The 17,337-nt window shown below is 37.8% G+C and overlaps 1 protein-coding gene across 1 annotated transcript in view; it reads left to right on the plus strand.

Annotated features, from left to right (window-relative positions):
- Positions 1-17,130, plus strand: part of itpr1b (inositol 1,4,5-trisphosphate receptor, type 1b) — a 179,430-nt gene extending 162,300 nt beyond the window's left edge. The window contains exons 62-63 of the mRNA XM_036559065.1: positions 11,882-12,043; positions 16,918-17,130. Coding sequence (XP_036414958.1) covers positions 11,882-12,043; positions 16,918-17,004 — 249 coding nt within the window. The 3' untranslated portion in view covers positions 17,005-17,130. The remainder of the gene's footprint in view (positions 1-11,881; positions 12,044-16,917) is intronic.
- Positions 17,131-17,337: the final 207 nt, after the last annotated feature.

Below are 17,337 nucleotides of genomic sequence, written 5' to 3' on the forward strand. Positions count from 1 at the left end.
ACAGTAATTTGGTCCTTTTTTCACAATTGCCAGATTTCTTCAGATTATTCTATTTTTGGTGTTATAATACTTGTGCAGTAAGTTTAATGAAATATATTCAAACATGTTCAAAATGAACAATAATGATGTCATACCTAGAGCAATGGAAGGACCCCCGAACCTTTCTGGTCCGGGTTTATTATTTTGGAATAGGCAGATTCTATACCAATTTAAAGGGCTTTGAAACTTTTCTGAATCATTATAGTGAATGAACTCATATGACCCCTGCTGGGTTGGGTGGGGGAGGTGAAGAGGGGTCTTTAGAAAGAGGTCTACTTTAGCTGGGTATTTTCCACCGCATTCCACGCCAGCAGATCCGTCAACTGACCCAATCCCGCCCGCTGAGTTATGTAACCTGGGTAACAGAACTCGTGTTTTAGCCCCAGTTTGGAGCACTATTACCGAATCTGTCTGTCTGCATTAAGACTCAGAGCAGCTCTGGCAGCAGCTTGGAATGTGTTAATCCACAAGAGAAGCCATTTAATGCTTGTCTGCTGAATGCACAACTTTGGTAAGATGGCCAGAGAAGTTGGCGTTAGCCTCATGATTGCGGCTAAGCTGTGTGGGAATGCCTGTTTTGAGTGTTTGTGTGTCCCACTCTTATGCAAGTACTAATAACGACCTTTTAAAAGTTATCTCAATGTACCCTGAAAGACACTTTGTTCTAATGACTTTAACAAATTGGTCTGTGGATTGACTCTGTGACAGAACAGCTCCTGGGAAGCATTAACCCATAAAAGTGTCTTATAAATGGTCTTGGGTGCTTAATTTAATTATCCAGTCTGTCCTTTGATACCCTTTTTCACAGCACTGACGTAGTGCTGTCACTGTCGATTATATTAGTAATCAAATAATCTACCGATTATTTTGATGATTACTCAGCATTATTATTATTGTGCCTGGTAACAGCTAACTGAGTTACTTCAGCAGCAGTCCCCAGTGACTAGGATTGTTCTTGGGTGCTTGAGTACTGGGTTAACTGTTTGAGAGGCCAGTATTTGAATACTTCTTCTACTATTCGGGTATCTTTTACATTACACTGATGTTAGCTCGGTCCAGGAGCAATGAAAGTATATTTCTCTGGCAAGTTAATATTGGCACATGAAAAAGTCATCATCTACAGTTTACTACATTAGGTCATACTACATTAGGTCATCTGAAGCAACCTCATCCAACACGAAAGCCTACTGATTTCCCATGGCTATTTTTGAATAATAATAAAAAAAAATTCTTTTGCATGCTTCACCAGTGCTGTCACCTAAAAAGTTGAGCTTGCAACACTACAGTTAATTTTGGTCCCTTTTTTGCATCCCCCCCCCCATGGTTAACCGATCATCCGTTCATTATCTCTTATGGGTACCCAAATATCAGAATTATTCAGAATGTACATCCCCTATCAGTGATGTTCACAAAGTCATTAATTTATTGTTTTATTTCATGCCATAGCTAGACGCTTGTATTCCCAGAGTTGAGCGTAACTTTTGAATATTTTGGGTAAAGTGGTGTCCTCCATTAATACCACATTATTGTACCTAGCATAGATAAGACTGTAGTGTAAATGGGGCTTCGCTAGTTAAACATGCTCTGTGAGGCAGGAAGATATCACGCCTGTACAAAAGGCTGCCTATGTTACGTTTTATGGCGTCCTCAGACCACAGCAAAAGGTTTCAGACATTAAAAAACTACTGAAGGTCTTGGGAAAAACAAAAGATGAAAAACATTTATCTTTCCACATCAAGCGAAATGGGCCATTTCAAACATTCTCACTCTAAATGGCTTTGTAAAAGATGGCATCAGGGGAAGCTAAGCAGCCGCAAACTCTCGGACAGTGTGACATTTGCATTTCTGGTCTTTTTTTTCCAAGTGAAAGATGACATCATGCTGCCACCATAACTTTTACTGGTCTGCACAATATGGTCTTATGGTATTTTATTAGCCCGTTTTGCATTTGCTTTAGTGTAGGGGAACAAAGTCACAACGTACCGGTTCAAAAAGTAAAGCAATTTGGGAAAAAATACCCCAACAAATAAGTTACTGCCGTAAGCCTATGACAATACAAATGGGCCTAACTGAACTAGACAAAATTATGCTATTGGAAAAAGATAAACTAGGAAAACTTTTTATGAAAACACTGTGGCTTAAAAAGAATGACTTTTATATATACATGGGTGTGTCCATCTGTTTCTTACGGTAAGCGAGAGCAGTAGAAGAATTTAAAATATGCGTTATCATGATTCCAATTCATCATTGCCGATTCATCAAAAAAATATGTTTGTTTGTTTATTTTGATTGAGTATCTGAGTTTAATCAGCCACTCCTGACAGGCCTACACCGAAGTAGCTTTCTGATTTCATCACTTTGGAGCTGTAACGTTATAAGAGTGTATATGGAAGGAAAAGTGCAAAGGAAAGCCCCTACTTCATGGGTGGTTACTCTCTTGACGCACTCATAGCACTGTTTGGTTGGTGACACAGTTTCTGATCCGCTGGCCACTGGCCCACTTCCCGGCTTCTGTGTCAGGGGCACTGAGCGGTCTTATGAGGAAGCACCTGACTGAAGATTAGCTGCCCTTCGTGGCACCTGAACACAAGCGTGCACTTGCGCTCTCTGAGGTTTCTGAGATGTCTGTTGCATATACATGTGCACACCCTTAAAGTCTGTGGCAGAGAGGGAGATGGATTTATGAGCCACACTAGTTGTTGGGTTAATACGTTTTTGTTTTTTGGGGGGTTTCTTCATTTCAGATTTGATATCCTTGAAGTGGTTTGGCATGAAATAGTGCATCATAGAGAAACTCACTGACTCTTTACAATGATAATGATCCAAGGTTTGTGATGTCTACAAAACCACCAGCGAACCTACAGAACTTCTGAGTTTTCATATACAATGTTGTGTAAAATAATGGTGGTTTGTACAATAGTCACAAATCCAAAAAAAAAGTTAACTTTCAATGAAGCAGCTCATTGAAACACTTTAGTTGTCTGTTTCATTTTACCACTGGTAAGTTTCTCTAGAAAGGAGGATTTCACATCTAACAGTGAATTATGTGCACATTTTGAAACTTCCCATTTAGTTGATTGTTTTTCCTTCCTTCTAAACAGGCAAGAAGATTTTCAGTTGAGATACTAAAGCATGTTGATGGCTCCAGTGGGCCATTAATTTTATCACTTTAATGCCTTCCTCTTTCTCAATGAAAGCCAAAGCACCACTGAAACCCTAGGCTCCCAGCACATGTACATATGCACAGAGCAACCAACCTACACACGTAAAACACCTAGCTATTCCTGTCGTGAGCAGTAAACAGGTCTCTCAGCCTTCTGTTCTCAGAGCCTTAAGAGAAAGTAGAGGTAAAGAGAGAAGAAGATGACAAGATAATTTGAGAGTTTACAAATCGCTCTGCCACACGACCACTGAAGTGTTCATGACGTTGTGGAAGAGAGGTTCCGATAAAGCTTGTAGGTGTTAATTTGTGTGGCTTTGACTCAAGTCTACAGTCTTCGCTGAACTAATACACCTCAGCATATTTCTGGGGTGGATATTAGGAGGGTTTTTTTAGGAGGGGCATCACTGGGGTGCTGAAAAAGAGAGCGTGCTGTGTTGAGCAGACTCCCGTAAATGTTGTGACGTTGACCCATATTCCCCTCCAATATTATGCATCACTCTCATGACACCAGAAATATTGCTGTACAGGAGATTTGTGTAGGCGGGATCAAGGGGCTGGTTTTATGTCTGACGTCATTGTTGCTGTTCAGACCACAGAGCATCCTGTGTGTGTGCGTGAGCGTGTGTCAGTGTGTGTGAGTGCATGCATGTGTGCGTGCGTGTGTTAGTGTGTGTGAGTGCGGTATTAGTAATGAAATTCACACTTCCTTCATTTCCATTGAAGCAGCAGATGCAGTTGAATTTGTTGTGGCAAGAGCCCTGCTCTCTCTCTCTCTCTCTCTCTCTCTCCCTCTCTCTCTCTCTGTCTCTCTCTCTCTCTCTCTCTCTCTCTCTCTCTCTCTCTCACACAGACACGCACACAAACACACAAATACACACAGAGTTACTGGCAATGCTGTCAAGTGTAAACAAAGTCATGGAACAGAACAATTGGGGGTGTTAGCTACAACATGCGTGCACACACACAGACGGGGATACAATTATTTACTATATCGCACATTAATAAACATCTTTCCTGATTTTTTTCCCTAACCTTTTATTCAAAAATAACTCCAGCTTGTGACAATTTCATCATCTGCCTTGTTTCCATGCTAGACCCTACTGAAAACGGATGTGGACTTGAGTAATCTCTATATTCACGTTTGAAGGGATTTTTTTTTCTTCATAGAAATAGCATTAGTTCTCTTTTCTGTAGAACTGAAAGTAGAGGAAGTGAGGATTGCAGTATGAGTCACTGAGCGAGTGTATTACTGTACCTTTTTCCTCAATTTAGCTACAGTATTTTAGTCTGGAACAACAACAGTCTGAGATGCTTGTGAAGGAACATGAGTAGGCAAGACCACACTCTGGCTAGGAGATGGAATAGTTATTAGGTTTGACTGATTGTCAGAGCTGTCCTAAATGGTACAAACAAGCAGTCGTAAATAGGGAACAGTTGGTCTTTGTTAAGACACAAAAAGGGGAATGATAAACAACTTTTTTGGGTAGTTAAAGGAATTCCTGAGAGTTTTCTCCTGATCTTCATCACCTCCCATTGACGTCTGTTATATATGCGTTTTCAAGCATTTGCATTTTCTGTTTTTTTTTTCTGCACAGAAAAGTGTTTGTGGTAAATCACCATATCACTGCTGTCGGAACAAAACCTCATATCTCCATTTTTGTAGTTTTTTAGTTTTTGACGTAATTTGGAAATACCTGTTACTTTTAACATTGTATATAAATTTCATGATGAATTGACCAAAAGAAACGGCCCAAAATTACCTAAAAAAAACTCTGGTTCTATTGACTTACATTAAAAGTAGTTTTTTTTTTCTTCTGTAAAGTTGTCATTTTGGAGATACAAAGTTTTATTCTGACAGCAGCGATATGCCACATATCCAGCAAATAAAGATTACCATCACTATTAGTGCTAAGCCTTCATTTTTGTCAAAAACGAAGAATGAAACACCTTTATAATGCTATTTTCTTCTAAAGCCTGTATAGGTTTCTAGTAGTATGTTACTGCTAAGATAATGGCAATTCACATGACTTGGCTGCTCTAGATTTAACATCAAAATCTGAAACATTCTGTCATGTAACAGGCGTTAACATATATTTTACCTTGTAGCAGTTTTACAGTCAGTCTTTCAGTAAAGAGTACTGGCATAGAGCTGCCGCTGTTTTCCATTTATAGCAACTAATTGAAACCTGGTTAGACTGTGGCACACATTCAGTCAGTAACATATTTAGAACTTCAAGAAGGCCTAAGGTGACTTTTTTTCTCAGAGTTGGTCCCAGAATATAATAGTCTATTCGTCTGTCATGTCTGAATTATGATGGAGGTTAATCTGACCCATTAGTTCCTGAAGTCTTAACCAATGGGAGAGCTTGCTTAGCTGTATCTACATATATACCACAGACAAAAAATCCTTATTGGACAGTTTTTTGTTGGGCATTTCAAAAATGTATCCCTTATGTTTCCAACCAAAATCTAAACTTGAAGTAAGAATATGACAATATTTGAAGGGTTTAAATACAACAGGCCTCATAATTATATGAAAGTGAATTACAGACATTTTCTTTTTTATTTCACAGAAATCATTCGGTCTTATCTGAAGGCTTAATAGGCCCAGAGGGTTCCCTCCTTGTAGAAGTTGTCATATACAACACCAGTACAATCTATGAACAAATCACGAGAGCTGGAGGTTTTTCCCTACCTTTGTCTTGGGACAGACAGGATTATGACCATCGCTAACTAATTACAAAAAAGAATTGAGACCATTATCACACTCTGCTGATTTCTATGCATCAGTGAACTGCAGTCTTAAAGGACCTGGGGATTTTTATATTATTTACTAACAGTCAAAAATGACCCTGGTGCAAATGTCCTGTTTTAGAACAGTCAAAACAGATCCCTAGATCATCGTAAGTCTGAACAGTTTCTTTGTCCTGATGTGACAAAATAAAAACTTTCCAGATTAGCCGCAAGTGAAATGACCTAAATGCTTCTTATTTTAGGCTTAACATGAAATTTTAACACCACTGAAACATTACATTAACTTATTTATCCAGAGCGACTTGCAACGGTAAGTGAAAGTAGCAATAGGAGTTTTGCCCAAGGCCCATTTTGCTGTCATTCAGTATGCTATGCAACCATTTTACCCAAAACTGTCTTTTAGAAGTTTGTTATAAGTATTTCAGTAACTAAAGATAAAAATATATTTTTAAACATCACTGAAGTTTTCTTTAATTTGGGGAGAAACGTTTTCAAATGGTGAAAACATTTAATGTAAAATATTATACAAAACCTTATTTTAAAGACGTCTGTAGCTTTTTTTGAAACTGCTTTTGAAACAGTGTAATTGTTTGTAACTGCATTATAAGGTATTCGCCGCAAGCTATACGAAGTCAAAAGGAAAACGCTGTTGCGGATGGTTTGTACGGAGGAAGCAGCAAACCCTTTACAGCCTCAGCGAACCAAATGTTTGCTTTGTGAGATTTGAAGTTAGTTATATCCAGATGCATGACATGTAAATCTGCCTGATTGCTTCATAATGGATAAAATGAGTTGAATGGAATGAATGAATACATAATTAAATAAAGAAACGGTAGAGAAGCGAAGGTTTGTTTGAAGGTGTGGTGGTGCAGAGCTGATAAGGCTGGAGATGTGGGTGGCTGTGGTTGAGATGACTAGGCTAGCTGACAGCTGGACGAAGCCAGACACATCAGTGGGCGGCAATAAACACAAACTCCTGTGTGAGTGTGTGTGCGTGTGTGTGCGTGCATGCACAGGAAGTGAACAAAAACACACAGACACATGCGCACACACTCCTCTTCTATTCTCAGAATTAGTGTAAGCGACTATGCATCACTGGCTGCGTGATTTCCCTGTGTGCGAGTGCGTGTATGTGCATGTTGAGAGAAGGGGACTTCTCTACATCTTACAGATGCACCTTCATGCCCCGATCAGACTGGCTTGGGCTGGAGGTCATAAGAGTTTTAAATGGTGTTGTAATTAGGGCTGTAAAATTATTAAAATAATTGATTCTTATTAATCACATTATATTGTTTTGTTAATTGTGAATTATCTAATGTGTCTACCTGGTTCAAATTTGACCCTAAAGAAAGGATTGTTTCCATTTAAAAAGCAGTGGTTTTGGTGAAAAATAACTTTGCAAAATAAACTTCACAGATAAAGTTTAGCTGCAGGTGGTATAAAAACTTTTGTCTGTTATAATTATTCAAGTACAGGTAACTAAAGATAAAAATACATCACATCGTTGAAGTTTTCTCTTACCAGAGGGTGCCCTCTTTCAATAGTGAAACACTTGAATGTGAAATAAATTGCACAAAACCTAATTTAAAAGACGTCCATGTTTTTTTAAAACTGCTTTTGAAACCATGCTAGTCATTTTAAATATTTCTCCTTTTTTAGTTGCGCTATTATATGTTTTGGGTTGAAGATCATAAAAACGATTTTAAACAGTATTATAATTAGGGCTGTTATTATGATTAACAACACAAAACAATGAGATTAATCACGAAAAATCACATTTGTCTAATTTGACCCTAAAGAAAGAGCTTTACCATTTAAAAACGTTCTGTTTAGCTATATGAAAGGACAGAAAGCTTCTTCAGAATATCACAGCTGTCAGAACAAAACCTTGTATCTTGTATGGACCAAAAGAAACGGCCCAAAATAACTTGGAAAAAATTCTGGTTCCTTTGACTTACATTAAAAGTAAAGTATGTGAAAGTAGGGTTCACCAGAACCTGAACATCATGTGTCCACAGAGTGAACAAATTTTCTTTTTTTGATCATTAATGTCCAGTGAGAGCAACGTAGGGCTGCAAAAATATTTGATAATTGAAATATTTGAAAGCGGAAAAGCAATATGAATAACTAATACATTTACCACGTTTATGAATCCAGGCACTTCTGTGGGGAAACAAATGTTTATCTAGCCCAATACTAGCTTCTCACCATTAACACACAGCTGTCAGGGATTTGGCACAGTATAGTAAGTCTTATTAAAGCTTTACATGTTATTGCCCTGATCCTCATGAACTGCCGTAAAAAAATAAAACTCTCCTTAATTCTGTCAAGTGGTTCATCAAGCTGGCTGACAAATGAAAAACAAAATCTACTAAAAGTTTTGATTCAAATATGAGCATGAAAAATACTGTTAGAAACACTTCTGCCTTAAATAAAGGATGATCTCTGCCCTTTCAGAGTCTTAAAGTCTTGTAATATTAAAGTTCTGCAGAGAAACACACTCTTTAATGCTCTGGCACAGCAGTGAGAAAATAGGAGAGGTACGCTTGTGATCGCTATGAGTTTAGTTAATGCTAGCAGCCAGTATTTTAATTAGCCTTGAGGGTTATAATTAAATTATATAATTATAATTAATAATAGAAAAAGCATACTCAACAAAGTTATTTAAATTAAAACATTGAGCATTATGCTTAAAGTGACATTACAGTATAGTTATTGTTTTGGGTAATAGTTTCTTATATAGTCAAGTTAAGTTGGTCAGTTTGATTGTTGAGTTGATGAGCAAAAGAGAGCAACAGAGTGAAACCATCAATCTCCACTGGACTTCAAGAGTTGGATACTCGTCATAGTCCATATAAAGAGCTCTCTTTGGCACATAATAATAATAATAGCAAAAAGACAGGGGGCAAATGGAAGGGGAGAGAGATATTAAACAGAAGAAAAAGTGGGAGGGTGAGAAGAAAGAGCAATAAGAGGGGCTAATTTGTTGATTTTATTGTGACTGCAAAGAATGATATCATTCTCTCTGTGGCCTATCAGGCAAAAAAAAATCAAGCACTGAGGACCATACGTTTCAAAAAGAGTATTATTTCCCTTTATCGTTGCAGGTTCTCTCTGTAATAGTAAAACATATTATGAAAGTTTATGGATCCCCTCTCCTTCAGAATACATCTCATTGCAAGAAGTAACAGCTTTTCAAATAATTCATATTATCTCAAACTCATGGCTTTATGTTTGTTAGGCTATAGAGGGAAAACAAATAAAAACTGCTTTTTAAGATTAATCTGTACTGCAAATGTATTGTGTTTATAGGTGCCTATTTCCTTTTGGCATTTATTGCATAATGGTGTTACCTGTTCATTGGTTTTGTTTAGGATGGGACAGGTTTTATGTAACATATCGTTGTTGGAAGAAAACCTCAAATTTTATAAATTGGTAACTTTACAGGAGAAGGCAAAAACATACTTTACTTTTAATGTAAGTCAATGGAACCAGACTTTTTTCTAAGCATTTCTGGGCTGTTTCTTTTGGTCCATTCATCATGAAATTTACACACAATGTAAAGGGCGACAGGCATTTTCAAATTATGTCTGAAAAACTGAAAAATGACAAAAATGGAGATGTGAGGTTTTCTTTTGACAGCACTCATACATAAGTATGTTGTACATATATTACATGGGTTTATACATTTTAAGTATATTACATGGGTTTGCTTGTTTGCTTCCTGCCTGACGTCTTCAGTCAGTTCATTATTAACATCCTTTTCCCATCACGCTGTGTGTTCCATTAATGTTAGCTTAGACCCTGGATTTGCACACACCTGGTCTGTGGTCATTTAGCACAGCTCACGTGAACTAAAACAGAACAATGATAGCAGTGACGTCTACCTTTTACATCACAAGCAGATTCTAGATTCTTTTCAGGTCCTGCTCCATCAGCTGCTATGTGCTGTTGCTCCAATAAGGTGAAAATCTTTTATGAGTTCTTTAAAGATATCTTTAATTCCATTACATAGATAAAATTCTTGAAGGCGGATGACATTTTTTCGGTTCTTGGCAGTAGGAAGGTCACTGCTGGTAAGAGAGATTTATTCACTCACAGTGTGGAGAGCCAAAACACTGTTAAGAGATCAACAGGAAGTACGCTTGCCAAGCCGTGCACAAGTCTCATAAAGGAGCCACATTGTTTTGTGTTTTGGCCCCCCTCATAAGAAACGGTGATTTCCCAAAGGAGAACTATATCTCTATCACATTATGACCCAAAGGTCCACGAGGGCAAAATTCATGCTTGATTTCGTCTGGATGTGAGGCAGGCACACAACAAAGTGTTTTCCTGGATATTTAAGTTGATGTGATTAGGAGGGGTAATCTGTGAAATTCCTCTGCGAGATGGAACAGAACAGTTTTTCCCCTCGGTAAGGAGGTGAAGGACACACTGCAGGCTGTGTTAGGGGACACTTTCCAAAGACTCATGTGACTCTTGATAAGTCATTTCCCGTGCCATAATTAAATTACACAACAGAATTTGATGTCAGAGGGGACCCACTTACAGACAAAAAGACAAGATAACCTAATTAGTAAAAAAAGAGAGCGATTAAAAATAATTGCCAAGAGTGCCATTGGCACCACTTTTTGAGTTCAAACAATGCTGTTTGTGAAACTTGGCCAAAGGGTGGTTTGCTGTAGCTAAGTGAAGCTGAACATCCCTAGAAGATGTTTGTTTGCTATTGCCAACAATAGAAATGATAATAGAGGTTTGTTCTTATGGTACCCAGTATAAACTATGTTTACATAGACAACAAAGGATGGATATTAGTCTAAGACTACGTTCACATTACCAGGTTGAAGTGGCATAAATCTGATTTTTTTGCCCTAATGTGACTCAGATCTGATATTTTCAGAGCTGTGTGGACACATAAATCTGATCTTTTCAAATTCGACCTGAGCCACTTTCATGTGTGGTCCTAGATCAGATTCGTATCCGATTTGTGGCCATGCGACCTTAATAAGAGCGCTCCGATTGGAGTTCATGTCCTTTTATTCCACTGCGTGTGCGCCATCATTCAGCATTACCATGACAGCAGCGCCAAAAGCCTGTAAACAGTGGAAAAACAGCACATTTCACCCTTTCGCCTTCGTCTCACTCTAATAATGAAGCTGAGAGCTGATCAGAGTTAATTATCTTCGCACCAAAGGCTCGTTCTGCTTGTTAGTTTGTTTGCTGTTCATGACACACATGATTCATTCACGTGAAGTTACTGAGTAGGATGTGCGCATGCGGGTCATTTCAGGATGCCGGTTCGTTCACATTAATGACAGATTTGAGTCACTTAACAAGTGTGAACCATCATGTGAGAGAGCGGATCTGAGCAGAAAATGAGATTTGAGAAATGAGGCTTGTAATGTCAAAGTAGCCTTAGAGACTTAAACAGCAAAGTCCAATTTAGGTCTTAGTTGACTCAAGCATAGTAGCTTCAGGGTAAAGTATGTGTTCCAGGCTGATATTGACCAGACTATTTGAAATAGAATTGGATTTAAACGCTTCATTGACTTTCACTTTCTGCAGTATTGTACGTGTGATGACAGCTTTATACCACAAAAACAAACGGGCGTGTCAAAGGACGAAAGGGCTTTGTCTTTTTAGAGGGAGAAAGAGATGCCCCTCGTGTTAAACATTTATTTAGAAATATACTTAATGAGATATTTAGATGGATGGATGAAAAGAAAAAGGCTGATATTTCCAAACAGACAGGAACTGTTTACTCTGCCAACACGTTCCACATTGTGGCTAATCGACTATGTTGCCGTGCAAGTTCTTAGACTAAGACTACTGTGTGCATGAAAATGTAGTCCTGTCAGTTGTTGGTTTTCTCTTTGTGTGAAATGAATGTAAGAGATTTTAGAGATGTTCTAATTGTTCCAACAGGAGCACAACCTCGACTGGTTTCCACGGATGCGGGCGATGTCGCTGGTGAGCAGTGATGCGGAGGGCGAGCAAAACGAGATCAGGAATCTGCAGGAGAAGCTGGAGTCCACCATGAAGCTGGTCTCCAACTTGTCCAGCCAGTTGACCGAACTAAAGGAGCAGGTGAGAGAGCCAGTTAAGACTGATCTCAGTGCAGTGGAAAAACCCTCAACACACCCAAAGGATTACATAGATACTGCCAGGGTACAACAATAACAATTACTCGATGCAAGTAAAAAGCTAGTACAGGGGCTGTATTACAGAAACTTCCTATCTTTTTGTCTTAACTTAAGATCTGACAGGTCAAGATAAGATTTTTCACAAATTTGTATTACAGAAGCAAATCTTAATTTAGGAATCTTACCTTAGAGCATCTTATCTCAAGTTAGGAAATCTTAACTTACTGAATCAAAGTCGACAATGAACTGTCATGTCTGTTACCTAGCAACCGACAATATGACCATATAAAATGTAAACACGTAATCAAGGTAATTAGTCAGACAGCTAATGTTAGCTACCGTTACTGATGTAAAAAAGGTCAAATAAAACTAAAGCGTGATAAACTGAAAGCTAATAATGTTGTATCAGCGCTTTGTGCTGTTTATCAGTCACCGCTCCACAGTTTCAGTCTCCATTTCCCAAACACTTTAGCCGAGCGCGCTAACGTTATTCCTCCTAATAAACAGACAGACGTTCAGCTCTGTTTTACTCATTATTCACCACCATCACTGTAATATTTTATCTAACGAGTTTTTATCAAACATTAACACCCGAAGGTAATAAGAGGGACAGTGGTGATCGAGTCTGCAGCATCTGGGGTTTTTAAAATGCTGTTAGAAAAAAAAACTCACAAGTCAAAGTGTTGATAAATGTAGCATCGTTATGCTGGTTATAGTGAACTATGCTATCTATCACTGCATAAAACAATACAAACAGATGGTTAAAACAGAAGTTAAGATCCTCTGGGGTTTATCCTAAAGTTAGGACAGTATTTAAGAGATTTAGTCTATTTATGATGTTTCTGTAATACTGTTTTCCTATCTGGAGTTAATAAATAAGATCATGAACTTAAGAACTGTTGTTCTGTAACAGCTTCTGTCCTAAATTCAGTCCTAACTAAAGTTGTCATGGCGACTGAACCGATAAAATAAGATTTCAGACTTAAGAAGTTTCTGTAATACGGCCCCAGGACAACAGCAGTGAAAAATCAGTTGGGAGGTCTGATGTTTTGAGGTCTTCGGTACAACTGATTCAGCTTACCAACAACGTACTTGAAACTGCCTCCATTAGCTTTCGTATCTAGTACCTTTTCATACACCTTTCATATTCCACCTCTCCATAATAGAAAATGGTGTAATTAAACATTAAATATAGCAATCAAGTTAAATCTAGCTAATTGCGTTGTTTGTTGGTAATCATTTGTAGCACAAGTCATCATTGACCATGGCAGTAACTCATTGGCATGAGCCAAAGCAATTGAGAATTGACTTTTCATTTTATTTCCTCTGGGTTCATTTTGACCCATCCATATTGAAGCTTTGTAGTTTATAGGTCTTAATCTAACAAGGCAGAGAAAACAGAAGACCTGCCATGTATAGAAAACATTTCCTAGATTGTTATGAAAAATGTCGTCCTGTCACTAATGCGTACGACGTTGATATCTAGAAGTAGTTTTACTTAATAATACAAGATACACACCTATTTCCTCTTTCTCTCACACAATTAACAGTAAACGTGACTGCACAAGAGCTCTTTGCAAATGTAAAGCATGCATGTGTACAGATAACTTCTGCTTTATGACATGACTCTAGTTTTGCTCTGAAGAGTAAGAGTAAATATTTAATATTTAATATTCATTAGCTTATAGCTTAAGGATTAATTGGTTTCCCTGACAGAATGTTGTATGAGCACTTATTTATTTTCGACAGATGTCTTTAAAAGCAAAAATCTGATCTGACTATGTGAACTCTTTTCAGGACAGTAAACTTTAGGTATATTTGCCAAATCAGGCAAGTTGGGGAAAAGGTTAATGTTAAACCCTGTACTGCTCAGAAATGAACAGCATATAGGAATGTTTTACCAAACTGTTGGTAATATGAACCAAATCAACACCAAACAGCTGATTTATTTACATCATTTTGTATAGACTCAGGGCCTGGTGAGTCTCCTTTTGAGCTGAAAGTCATGCTCACTGCACATATAAAGCTGATGTGTGTTAAAGGCTTGGTACATACATGGTCAGGGATTTTTCAGGTCAAGGAGTGCTGTATGTTTAAGTCTGGTTTAAGAACACAGACCATTGAAGGTCATTGAGCTTTCTAAAGTAGCTTAATTAGTGCAAAGGGCAATGAGTCATTCTTTTTTTTTCTCTCTCTCTCTCTCTCTCTCTCCCTCTCTCTCTCTCTCTCTCTCTCTCTCTCTCCCTCTCTCTCTCTCTCTCTCTCTCCCTCTCACTCTCTCTCCCCCTCTCTCTCTCCTCTGTCTCTCTCATCTGTCTGTGATCATATCTGTGATCAGCGCAACAAACCCATGTGGTACAAAGATGATCTTTCACCTGCGTCACGAGGCCAAGTGTTGTTTCATTCTGAATCAGCTCTTATTGTAGTCCAGACAAAGTTCTCCGAACCAGCTCGGTTTGTTTCCACACATAAATAGCATCGCAGGCGGAGATGATTGAATCTAAATGAAAGCTACAGGTGATCCGGTGACGAAAGTGATGTTTTTATTCAAGTAAAATACATTGGAAATGTGAAAGTTTCTTGTAAAAAAAAACAAAAAAAAAACTGTGTGTGTATATCTGGTGATCAGGAGACTTGTAAATGAGAAGTGTCTAAGAGGAACTAGAACTTCTTTTGACTCGGTCCCAGACGGGGAAATGACCATTTGGGTTCCTGAAAGAAGGTGAAGTAACAATCCAAAAAACCGCCACCTTTCACTTTTACATAAATACAACAACATTCTACATTGTGTTTCACATACTAGTCTGTATTTATTTGAAAATATATGCATATCCTGCTTCAATTAATTTGAATATCTTTAATAATTTGAATATTGAAATGAAAAAAATAGGTCTGGCTTAGGTATGTTAGTTATTATGTTTATAGAATATACAGAGAACATACGTACAAAGGCAGATAATCTAGAATATTCTAGAAGCCTGTACATTAGTAGCATCAGATGCTGATTTAAAAAAAAAACACCTTAAACTGGATAAAAAGACATGCTGAATGTTGTTGATTGATTTAAGAAACAAACCCTGGCAGGTTATTACATTTTCTGAAGAAGGCTAATTAGAGTAAAGCCTCTTATTCAGTACAGCCTTTTAATATCCTGAAAGCCTATGAAGTTTTAATATGCTAAAAGCCCATGAACAGTGCATTAAAATTAGACAGAGAGGATTTAATCCACTTGCACACATAAAGAAGCCCTATGAATGATTTTTGACATCATCTGAAACAGCAGAGTATCTGCTTTGTTTGAAAGGTGGCCGAGTGTTGTTTATAGCCCTGAGTGATGCTTAGGGATATTTAGGCACCACATTTCTGTGCCCTGCCAGGCCTGTCCCTTTGCTGTTTTCAAATCCCTGATTACGGCTTTGAATTTTCAAAACATTCCCACAACTTACATACCTCACCTCGCTGAAATTATCAACAGCACATATACACATTTATGGTGATTAAAGTGGATATTGTTGATCTTCATTTTCAATTTGGCTTAAACAAGAAAAAGTTCTATCTTCCTGTAACCTTTTTTATGTTAGACGGCCTCATTAAAGTCGTAATTGCCTTAAACTATTAATTATCATTGCCGAACCAGATCTGGATCACCTGTTAGAGCCCTGGTCTGAAACTCTGTCACAGTCACAGAAGAGCTCTCTTCTGCTTTTCAAGCTAACTTGATGTGGGCTTTCAGACTTTTGTTCTAGTTCTCAAAACTGTTAATCCAGCCTCCCTATTGTAGTTTGTTTCTGGTGAAATCTGTCTGGGGCCGTGTTCTTTCAGAATCTTTAACAGCTGATAACGTGAAATGTCAAATGGCGGGTGTTTATTCACGGTTTTAATGACCGTCTCTTTATTTTGTGACATGAGAGAGCTTACTTCCTGTAGATGCTAACTTTAATGTGTGTGATCTGTGGTTGTGTTAGCTTTTGGCATATTTTTTGCAACTGTTGTTGAGTCAGTTCAGGGGATTTTAGAAGTGACAGGAGGCTGAATTTCGCTGGAACTGTGTGTGTGTGTCTGTCTGTCTGTCTGTCTGTCTCTCTGTGTACATGTGTGTATGTGTGTGCTAACCTACAAGACCAATAAGAGTCTTGTTATTTAAAAAAAAATGTTTGTGTGTGTATATATGTATGTATATATGTGTGTGTGTGTGTGTGTGTGTATATATATATATATATATATATATATATATATATATATATATATATATATATATATATATATACACACACACATGATACAAATGGGACATACCATTATTATTATTATTGTTGTTATTATTATTACCTATACTTATAGAAATATATATCTATACATATATTGCTATAAGTGTGTGTGTGTATATATATATATATATATATATATATATATATATATATATACACACAAAACCTTATCTCAGTTTTTGCCATTTTTCAGTTTTTGACAAAATTGTACTTTACATTGTGTGTAAATTTGATGATAAATTGACCAAATTAATTGGTTCAAAATTACTTGGAAAAAAGTCTGGTTCCATTGACTTACATTAAAAATAAAGTATGTTTTTTTCCTTCTCCTGTAAAGTTCTCATTTCCAAGATACAAGGTTTTGTTCCAACAGCAGCAAGATATATATATAGGGCTCAGACAAGCACACATTGTTTTTGGATTCATACCAAGGCAACAAGAATGGATTTAGCACATACATCATCACAGGAAATGCCTGGTGTGTACAAAGGGGGAAAGTGAGATGGAGGAAGGGAACAAAAGCTAAAAAATTGTGTGTGTGTCCTAACAGATGACGGAGCAGCGAAAACAGAAGCAGAGGATCGGGCTCCTGGGACATCCCCAGCACATGAACGTGAACCCCCAGCAGCCTGCCTGAGCGCATATGTGTGTGCATGAGCTACAGCACTGGCCTTGAATCACACTGCACACTTGCTCATGGACCTGCGCAGCACTTGTCTGTCCACACAGATTCCCCTTAACGTCCCAGTGTGTGTGTGAGAGAGAGGTGGGTGAGTGTGTGTGTGTGTGTGGCATTCCAATAGAAAAACTAGTTACCTGCCAAAAAAAAAAAGAAAAAAATCTAAATAAATACGTTTAAAAAGGAGGTTTAGGTCACTGGGGGAACTTCTTATAAGTCTTTTTCTCTCTTCCTCTGTAAAGTGGGCTGCCAAATGTTTTCTACATGGCAGTGAATTTGGATTTGGATGGC

This window comes from Colossoma macropomum, unplaced genomic scaffold (genome assembly GCF_904425465.1).
Source record: "Colossoma macropomum unplaced genomic scaffold, Colossoma_macropomum, whole genome shotgun sequence".
NCBI classification, from domain to species: Eukaryota; Metazoa; Chordata; class Actinopteri; order Characiformes; family Serrasalmidae; genus Colossoma; species Colossoma macropomum.